General features: G+C 33.2%; 1 protein-coding gene across 2 annotated transcripts; it reads left to right on the forward strand.

The window, feature by feature from the left end:
• The first annotated feature begins 1831 nt into the window (after positions 1 to 1831).
• Positions 1832 to 8215, forward strand: LOC121235804 (protein PAM71, chloroplastic). 2 transcript variants are annotated; one of them, XM_041132223.1, is made up of 13 exons: positions 1832 to 2117; positions 2322 to 2367; positions 3238 to 3355; positions 3443 to 3540; positions 3783 to 3836; positions 4194 to 4255; positions 4712 to 4780; positions 5606 to 5657; positions 5834 to 5908; positions 6038 to 6167; positions 6935 to 7005; positions 7357 to 7404; positions 8015 to 8215. In XM_041132223.1, exons 1-13 carry the CDS (start codon positions 1951 to 1953, stop codon positions 8084 to 8086), a joined length of 1062 nt encoding a protein of 353 aa, XP_040988157.1. In that variant the 5' UTR covers positions 1832 to 1950; the 3' UTR covers positions 8087 to 8215. The 2 variants fall into 2 exon arrangements, with proteins under 2 accessions (XP_040988157.1, XP_040988156.1); XM_041132222.1 differs by having other exon boundaries at positions 3238 to 3540.
• The last annotated feature ends 2515 nt before the right edge of the window (positions 8216 to 10730 follow it).

Consider the following 10730-nt stretch of genomic DNA (forward strand, 5'->3'; position numbering starts at 1 on the left):
GAGCGTCGTCTTAACGTGTTAGTTCAGCCATACAAGAAATTCATTCCATTGAAATTCTACTTCAGTTTGAGAAAGGGAATTGAAATAACTCTAATGATCATCCATAGTACTCATGATCATATTTATGCTTGTGGGTTCCTCCGAATTCAATACATCCATTTATTACTAAACCAAATTCATAAATTAGGAAAACCAAAATTCATTGAAGCTCTTTTGCTATTGCTACCCTCCTTCTCATCTTCATCTCTAGCTCCATTAATGCCACACCCGACAAAAATAATCCAAGCTCCCCGCCCATGCAGATGGCTGCATGGTGTTCTATTTCCATGACATGCAATATTTATAATGTAAAGAATGTCAAGAACATGCCAATTCAGCAATCACAAAGGCACCTGCAATTGGGCCAAGAATACCATCTTGGCGGGCAGGGCAAGACCATTTTGGTCACTCGGTTGTGTTGTTGACCCAATTACTTGAGCCAATAATCTCCGCTCAACACCTATTGGGCTTAGACCAGCACAAGGCTTTGTTTTATATTTATGACCAAACATATATATTTACCACTCTGTTTTGTCTTTGTTTTCAATTCTATTAACCTTCAAAAAACAAAATAAAAACTCTATTAACCACATGAAGGACAGCGAGCGGTTGTGTGATACTCCGTACTGACAGATTGATAAAAGATATTATTAAAAATGAAAAGTTTTTACTGATAAAAGATATTATTAAAAATGAAAAATTTTTACTCTTTAAAATGATTTTAATAGAAGTCCAATTATTTTATTGACTAATCATTTTAGAGTATATGTTTACATGTGACTTAAACCTCTTTTAAAGCATTAAAAATAGTATTAGAGCTTATTTCAACAAAATATGTGAGACTTGAGCCATGCCACATACGGCTAATAAACTTATCTAAATATAATATGGATCTCTCTAGTGTTAGACAGGCAAACTACTCATTGATTTCTCCAAATGATATAGATATGACCAGATAAATTTATTTTTAAACTTTTTAGTGAAGAAAGAGTTGTCTCGGTTATATAAATGAGATGAAAGTTAAAAGTTAAATAAAATATTATTAAAATATTATTTTTATTTTAAGATTTAAAAAAATTCATTTATTTTTTATATTTTATTTGAAAATTTGAAAAGTTATAATAATAAAATGAGTTTAGACGGTGAAAACAAACCAAACCAAATTAATTTTAGTTTAAAAGTAATTTATCATTTATCTAGATAAATTAAAAACTAACTTTATGATGATAAAAAAAAAAAAAAAGGTGACGTGACCGTGATCGGATCTCAAAAAAGAGATTGATTACTCCGTTTAGATTTTGAACTGAGTTAAAATGAATTGAATTCTTTATGAATAATAATGAGTTGAGATAGTGGATTGAGTTTTATAGGACTCACCTAAAATAAATTTAGATGAGTTTAGATATTAAGATAAATTTAGATGTATTTATAAAAAGATAAAAAAATTATAGATCTCGCGTATAAAGAAGTTATGAATTGAAAAATATCATAGGTCATACTTATAAAAAAGTTTTGAATTGAGATAAATTTAATGATTTGAGAGTTGAGTGTTTAAATGTTAAATTCAACTTAAAATTAGACTTTGATCTCAATTTAATCCAAGCTCCAAACCGTCTTAAATTTTTTATTTTATTTTTATTTTATGGAGATCGATTAAAACTTATGTTTTAAGTAAGTGATGATTAATAATGGCCCATTATTATTTAGCAAAAAAAAAAAAAAAATTATAAAACAAGTGACAGGTAAATGTAGTTTTAAAAAGTTATAACGAGACGTGATAATTTCCCAACGAGATGTGGTATTGGCGCTTTACCCAGATGGCTTATCTTCCAAAGCTATCGTTCCAGAGGACTGCAACCAGAGGCCCGTATCGATTAGACACACATACGCACGAGACGAGAGGGAGAGAGAATGCGAAGCATAACCCTCTCAGATTGTATGTTGGGGGCAAAGTCACTGCCTTCATGTACAAGGCATAGCAGACCTGTCACCTGTTGTTGCTTGTTTTCTTCGAGTTCACGCTCGAAGCAGCAGAATTCCAAGCTTTCTCGTCCAAACCCAAGTCTCGTTTTGTCCAGGTAACTATCCTTTCCGAACCTCCATGCCAATTCTTCTACTGTCTACGTCAGGAAAAAGCTTTAGAGCATTGTATTGTGATCTTCCGAGAAATTAGAATTCCTCAAGACCTCAAGAGCAGAACGTTTAAATAAAAAACAAAACAAAAATGGGAAACAGAGATAGCATTTTATCTTCTGAAAGAAACGGTTAACTTTGTCTTGCAGGTACTCAAGCCGATGGTCTGCAACTACCAGAAGTTCAGATGGCGTCGTAATATTTTCTTATTCCCGAGTTCTTCTTTTTTAAATTCACCATACATTGCTTTTCACTTTAGAAAGTTTCGAGAGATTCCTATTTTGTTCCTTTTTTTGGGATATAATACAATGTGCAAACAAATTTCTTCGTTAAATCGTATAATGAGAAGAGTAGATTTACTTTTTAGTCTTCATTACTGTTTAGACTGGCTAATTGGTGTTATGTGTTGAAGATAATATCAAATCAAAGTGATTTGATAATTATGGAAATCAAATCAAGATAATATCAAACCAAATTATTGATTTGGTATTATCTTTAATATCCCCTCAAACTCAACGTAATTTTCCTATAAATAGGGATATATGCCTTGTTTTGATATTATCTTCAACATTATGTAATAGACTTGCTCGGACTAGAAATTGCTTAATAAACACAAAATGAAATGAAAAACTTGCCACTGTGCGGGATTACACTTGCTTATCTTTGTGAAGTTTCTCTTAAGTTTCTTTCTTTTTTCGTTCCCCTAGCGCAAGGAAGGCTGACTTTGTTTCTTTTAAATGGTTTCTGTTGGGGAGATAAATACTGGAGACTCCGAGTGAGTCCTTGTCTCTTTGATATATCATATTGGGATTTTAATGCAAAAGCTTAAGCCAATGGGTTTATGCCTGTTAAAAATATATTAACTACTCATTTTGTGATTACTATTTTTTGTGGGACGTAACCACTTTTAACCATTCAAACTCCCATTTGTATGCTCATTTGCACATACACAATACTGTTTACATGTTCCGGGCTTGTTTTTTCAGGTTTGCATGCATGGATGATAATTTTGAGGCTTGGTTTCTTGTGATGTATGTTGATGAGGAATTCTAAATTCTGACGCAGGATTTAAGGCGTCTTGACTACAAGACCTGCAAAATGAGTACAAAATCAACACCTGTGATGGATGATTGCTGTGCCTCTTCCAAATCACGAGCAAAGGATAATTCAAGAGGGGAATTTGATATAGCAGCATATATCCATGCTTCTGATAATTCACTTGGTGATATTATGAAGTTTCTACTGATGCTTGGGTTTCTCACCCTTCAAGGCTCTCAACCAGCAGTTGCTGTTTCAGATGTTGCTAGTGGGTTGCAATCAATCCCCTATTTAGGGGACGTCGGTGATATTAGCACAGGTTTTGCTTCAGTTAGGAAAACCTCCCTGTAACTTATACAGATGAGTTTCTCATCATAAATGAAATTGTAGTTATTTAAAAAAAAAAAAAAAAAAAACGAATTTACAACTCAATCTGTGTGACTTCACTTAAATTTTTTATGTTTTTCTGTTTATGACGAACTTTTGGGCATCATTAGATGTTACCAATGTTTATTTACTATATGAGAACGGTGCACCTCCAACTACTAAACCAATAATGTGTTCTTTTGCAGGCATTCTTGCTTATCTTTTTTTCAGAACTTGGGGACAAGACCTTTTTTATTGCGGTAACTTTTGGATATGAGTTCTAGGTCCATAGTTTGTTGACATATATGCAATTCTAATTTACTTCTTACCACTCAAAAATCTTATTGGGCACAGTCAGATCAATTGTGATAATGCCTCTAGAAACATTTTTTTAGTTGACCCGTTGACTAGTCAGGCATTATACACTTAAAACTTTGTTCTACTTGCTTTCAGTCCTAGTTCACTAGGAAATAAATCAGAGATAATAAGACCAGACAAAAATTCGTAATTATTTGTCTTTTCTTTCGCCTTACCGTGTATGTTCTCTAGTTGTACATCAAAGACAGATCATTATGCCCCCACCTACCACCTAATTGAAGGTTTAATGTTCTGTGCAGGCACTTCTAGCAGCTAGGAACTCTGCTTCTGTTGTCTTTGTTGGGACTTTTGGTGCACTAGCGTATGTTATTCTGTTTATTCATGGTGATTTAGATGTCCTTTGCATTGATGTTTTATTTCTTTTTTCTTGTTTTTGCCAATGAGTTCTATCTCAAATGATACTTTCTCCCTCCAAAAGAATGAGGTTGAGGGTGAGGTAACAGGTTTGGGATCCTCTACGTGCACGTGTAGTTTACCAATTAAAAAAAGATACCTTTGTCATCGTGAAAATTTTTCTAAATACCAATGCAAGAAAACATGTAGCTTGGAATATGTCTGCTAAATGATCCCCTTCTAACTTGTACTGATGCATAGCTGTCCTAATCCATTGAATGAAGCATTGGTTTCTCTTTTCAACAGAAGCATCATAAAATTTGTATTTTTGTCATATCTAATCAACTTGTTTCACTATCAGAGAATAGTTATTGTGCATTTTCCCAGTTCTTCAATTTACAGAGATGTCTGTTTATCATGGCAGGGCAATGACCATCGTATCTGTTATTCTTGGAAGAACTTTTCACTATGTTGACGAGATCTTACCATTCAGGTACTTTCCTTGAAATTTTCATGCAATTTAGGAACTTAGGGTAAGAAATTTACATTTCGGGAGACTGGTAGCTGATAATGTAATAAATGACATGTTACTAAATGCAGCAGACATGAAGATGTATAATTATCCTCAAATAACCATTCTGAACTAGAAATATCTCTTTTGATAATTTGGAAGATCTGAACACCCTATATATTTATGCTTGATAGAACTCATTGATTTGTCTCTGGAAATTGCCTGGCCAATATGACCCATCATAGCTCAATGAACGTTTTTATTTTGGGGTGATATCCTTTTATGACTTTCTAAGTGGGGCAAAGTATAATTTGCAACCCCAAACTACAACCCTTTTTTTCAATTTCCACTCCAAACCACCAAAACTGTCAACTTGCAATCCCAAACTACCACTCTTTGGCAATTTGCACCATCAGTTTAGATCTTACCATTGTTTTCTTACTTATAAAAAAAAAGTTTAGATCTGACCATCAAGATCGTTGAAAAATAGGACACGTGGAATAGTCTTGAAAATAAGATTGTGAGGGTGCAAATTTCCAAAAAGTGTAGTTTGTGGTTGCAAGTTGATGGTTTTGGTAGTTTGGGGCACAAATTGATGGTTTAGGGTGCAAATTGAAAAAACAGGTGTGATAGTTTGGAAGTGCAAAATGTATTTTTCCCTATTTTTTGAAGAAAATTCTTGGATCTTGGAGGATTTTCTAGACTTCATACCATATAAGTATTATCGGATCTGCCAAGTATGACTTTTTTTTTTAATGATAATCTGAACTTGTTACGTGTGGTGCTAATATTGTCTGTTGATCCCAGGTTTGGCGAAACTGATTTGCCCATTGATGACATCGCTGCAGTTTTCCTTTTGGTAAACTTTATTTTTTGTAATCTTTTAATAGTTAGCTGGAAAAAAAATATATATATATAATACCTCGTGTTCATAGTTAAGCATTTTATATTGTGATGGAAATGAAACAACCATTAAAACTCTCGAATTCTTTGATGAAGTAAGTTGTCCTAGTGTGCTACTTGCAATGGATATAGGTGTATTTTGGGGTTTCAACCTTGCTTGATGCCACCTCCAGTGATGGTCTAAAAGCAGAAGATGAACAGAAGGAGGTAATTTCAAAGAAACGATAATTTTGGGGCTTTTCATATTATTCTTTTTAAATGTGTTGCAATGCTTTGTGGCATTTATGTTGTGGTAGGAGTAAATTCTAATGAATCTCATGTTTGCATTTGAACCAGGCAGAGTTAGCAGTTTCAAAATTTTCAGGAAATGGTGCTGGGATATTATCTTCTCTCAATACTATTGCTAGCACTTTCTTCTTGGTTTTCGTTGCTGAATGGGGTGATAAATCATTCTTTTCCACAATAGGTTAGTGGAAAGGCCAAACACCTGTAGTTATCAAGTTGTATGCCAATATACACAATTTGATGGAATTGTATTGAACTGGAAATTATCCTTTCTCTCATACTGCCCATGAGACAATTTTCTTTGCACGGATAGATTACCAGATTTAGAATATGCAAATTAAAGATGTTCTTCTTTTGATTTAAACAATAACGATGGCACTTCTGCACCTGTATGACATTTACTTTGTGCCCAATGTCAGATGCATTTAAAAGCAAGTTTACCATTTATATTGTAATCGTTACAAAACATAAATTAGCTCTTGACTAAATGTGTGATCTGTGTTACAACAAAAGATAGGAAATGTCGATTGTGATATCTTGGAATTCGGAGAGTAAAGAGGATGAATGTCACATGTTATAATCTGAAATTTAAGGTGTAAATTATCATCATAATATGTAATGGACTTGGTCAAAATAGGATGAAAAACAAAGTAATCTGTGTCAAACGTGATGTAGTAGTAAATACAATGTCGTCAGTGTACAATGTATGTGCTCTTGCAGTTTGATTTTCTTTTCATTTTCTCTCCTTTTTTTCTTATTAAAATTGTCCATGTACGGGCTTTCTAACATACCAATCTCGCCACTTGAACTGCAAGGGTTAGAGATTCATTTTATAGCTATTTAATTTACTGTACAAACTGTACACAAGACAAAGGTTCTACTTTTTCTTCCCGATGCATTATTTTGTTAAGTGTCTTCTGTACTAACACAAATTCTTGTCTTATGCAGCACTTGCTGCAGCATCTTCACCTCTTGGAGTCATCGGGGGAGCACTAGCTGGTCACGGCGTCGCAACTTTGGTAATTTGTTACTTTGTTTTTTTAAGGAATGCATGCCCCTTGCTTTGGAGCCAAAATAGTGACTTAGCACTCAGCAGTAGGGCAAATTAATTTCAAATTAGAGGTTAGCTGTAACTACGCAATCCCTATTCTTTGTATTTGGAAAGTTATTACTAAACATCTCCTCTGACATAAAAGCTTGTGATCATGGGCTCTGAATGGAAGATTTTGCACATCATTTGTCTGGATAATAGACAAATTTAATCATATCCAATTTCTGTCCTTTTCTGAATTATATAAGCTCTTCCCCCTTTCATTTCCACCCGTTAGTACATGCCTGGCCTACTTCATTTGAAAACTTTTTCCATGCAGCTTGCAGTTTTGGGAGGTTCTATACTGGGGACATTTTTGTCAGAGAAGGTAGGTCTTAAAAGCTTTCAACCTTTTATTAGCTGTTAGGAATTCCATCTGATATTCCATGAGATTTCTCCAAAACTTGAGACTGTTCGTAGGAAAGACATCATTAAGAAGTCCTAATGATTTTCAGATAATTCAAAGCAATATGTATCCAGAATATATTCTGTTGGAAACACATTAAGACCATTTTACAGAATCTGCCCTGATCACTTATCTATTAGAATACGCCAAACTACCACCATAAGGAATCCAGGAATAGGGATTCTTCTTTTGTTAACAGACGTGTAGTGGAACAATGTAACTATCAAGTTTTTATAGCAGCCACGAGCAGCAGCAACGTGTATATACGTATGTGCGAGGCACATATGGCAGACCAACATGTTTGTGCATGCAGATAAGTTCTTTCCCATGAGACTTCCCTAGTTGCAGCTGCTAACGTGCATGAGACATTTTCTACACTTCGGACCCCATTGCTTACTTTAATTGAGACTATTACATTTTAATAGGGGAAACATAATATTTTTTTCAGGAATTACTTCTTAGTGTACACTAAGGAAATGCTTCTCTTTGCATGCATTAAGGAAACAATCCCGATCTTTTGTTCCTTGTGCAGGCCATTGCATACATTGGAGGGGCTCTTTTCCTTGTCTTTGCTGCAGTAACATTGGTTGAGATAGTGAGTTAGGAATTAGAACATCAATTCCTTTCATGTCCATACATGCAAGAAGAAATATTTGTACCAGTGAGATTATTTTAACAGCTTGAGATTATGTTAAAATTGATTGAGATACTGAGTTAGGATTTAGAACATCAATTCCTTTCATGTCCATCCATCCTTCTCTTTGTTCCTTGAGATTATGTTGAAGCAAAGCCTTTATATGACATGAGTAGTGATATTTGAAAGCCTTTAAACCACACGTCATCTACATGGTATAATTTGATTTGTAAGATTCAAATTTTAAAAATGTATCATCCAAATCAAATCATGTCACGTGAATGGTGTGTGGTGTAAAGACCTTCAAATAGAATTTATTGATATGACATATGAACTTAATGCAAGGTGGCAGGATTTAGCAGACGTGTCACGCACATGACCATCAGTAAAACCTTTTACCAAGAATCAAAATGTCCTAAAAAGATGATTGTGATTTGTGGGTGGAGGAAGGCAAATCCCCACACCGCGCTACTGCATGCCTCTACCTCCCAACCTTTTCCATTGGCCGACCTTTCCACTACGGCTTTTCTTCGTACAGATCTTATGTGTCCAATGGCTCCGCTTTCCTTTTATAATAACCAATGGCAATATATAAGTCATCATTATTGAGAGAGAGCTTCTAATGCGACCTTAAATTACTTGTTTATCATAGCTTTTAAGGAACCAAACTATTATTCCATTAGCATTCGAAGATGCCATCAGAATCTTGTCACTTGACGTTGAAATACATTCCCTTTTAGAATAATAATTAAATTATTGCATTCATTTCTTAAAAGTTCTTGTCACAATTTATTTTAAGACCTCCGAAAATTGAAATTCTTTACCATTTTCATATCCAAATCTTTTTAAAAAAATGCTTTAGTTTTAAAGAGATCCTATAAAAGTAAATTTATAAACTGACATGAATTTATATGATACGTTAAATCTATTTTATAATCTAATATATTACATCAAATCATGTCAGCTTGTAAGTTACCTTTCAGGATTTTTAATCTGTATCATATGGAATCATATCTATCATGTCAGCAAGGTGTATGACATGTGATTATTTAATTATTTTTATGGTAAATCATACTAATAATATAACATATAAGCTTATGCAGACCAGAATGTCTAACAATCATAAATACCATACTTTCCCCTCTCAACACCGGAAGATCTTGTGGGGCGGTGGTCACGTGCTGGAGCATAATGACACAGGCAACCGTGCAATAGTGCCATTATCTTGGCGTTAATTTTGATGGGCCGTTTGTCAGGCGAAAGGGCCCATGTGTGTAACATTTCATGAGCGCCCAAGCGACCGAATATTAATGCCCATAATTATCCTTTATTTATTTATTTATTCTGTAAGTCTTATGTATGAGGAACACACCTCGTTTTGTCCACTCATATTCCAAAAGTGGAAGAGCTTTATTTAAAATAATTAAACAATTTAAGTGCGGTTTAGATAATGAATTGAAATAAGATGATTTTAAATAAAAATTAAAAGTTAAATAAAATATTATTTTTTAATATTATTATTATTTTAAGATTTGAAAAAATTAAATTATTTATTATATTTTATGTGAAAATTTAAAAAAATTATAATGATAAGATGAGATGAAATGAGATAAGATAAAAATAAATGAAACACTTTTACTGTCAAGACAGGCTTAATCGGACAACAATTTGGCAAAAAACAAAAAAACAAAAAAGACGATAAAATAAAGGGAAGAGTTTTGAAGTGGAAGGCAAGCCAAGGAATATCATCTAGAATATAAGAAAATTTATAAATGAAACACTTTATATGATAAAATTTCAAAATTTTAAAAAGATAAATAATATTTACAATTCTATGATTAAAAAGCCTTACACACTTTCTTTAAAAAAAATAGATAAATTTGATATGCAAATGAAAAAAATTATTTTTTTAATAATAAATTAAAAAAATATAAGAGACTTACCCATCTTATAATTACAACGGTATCCAACATATTAACATTACTCTTTAAAAATCTCTACGTAATAGGATATTTTAGAATTCCTAAAAAAACTGGTCACTGAAGAAGTAAAGAAGTCCAAGGCACAGAGAAAATGATATGCACAGGGGAATCACGTGTCCGAGCTTATTGATAAAAAGGAATTATATGTATTTTTAAAAGGAAAGCAAGAAATGAAGAGTGGAAAGTGGAAACCCTTGTTTGAATTTTCTTGCTAAAAAGGTTGGTGATGGATCTTTAGCAGAAGATCGAGTGACCATCTCACGGTCGACAATCACTATTGGATACTTACGTGTCCAGATTTTATTGTTAAAAAATGAGGGAAAAAAAAGACAAAAATAGAATCTATTCTTTTTTTGACTTTTCAAAACGTTGGGGCGCGCTTCATCCCCTCTCATCACCACTCTTTTCGAATTGTGGGATTACAAAATCACAAATTCCACACGGATTTTTTTCCATCTCGAAAACGAAATAGCTTTCCTTTAGATAGTGTTTTTTTTTTATTGGTCCAAGTCTCACATTATTTTCTAAGAATCTGATCTAATATTTTTGCTACATAACATTCTCTACGAAAAATGAATAATACTGTATATAATTATAGAATGTATAAATAACGTATAATTATTTTATAAAAA

The sequence above is a fragment of the Juglans microcarpa x Juglans regia genome, chromosome 6D (assembly GCF_004785595.1).
Source record: "Juglans microcarpa x Juglans regia isolate MS1-56 chromosome 6D, Jm3101_v1.0, whole genome shotgun sequence".
NCBI classification, from domain to species: Eukaryota; Viridiplantae; Streptophyta; class Magnoliopsida; order Fagales; family Juglandaceae; genus Juglans; species Juglans microcarpa x Juglans regia.

Bases quoted from the DNA above. Each gene is read 5' to 3' on its own strand.
- LOC121235804 (XM_041132222.1), top strand. From the start codon at position 1,951: ATGCGAAGCATAACCCTCTCAGATTGTATGTTGGGGGCAAAGTCACTG. The intron at 3,541-3,782 runs GTTAGGAAAACC...GTTCTTTTGCAG, and splicing joins TTAGCACAGGTTTTGCTTCA to GCATTCTTGCTTATCTTTTT. The intron at 5,909-6,037 runs GTAATTTCAAAG...CATTTGAACCAG, and splicing joins CAGAAGATGAACAGAAGGAG to GCAGAGTTAGCAGTTTCAAA.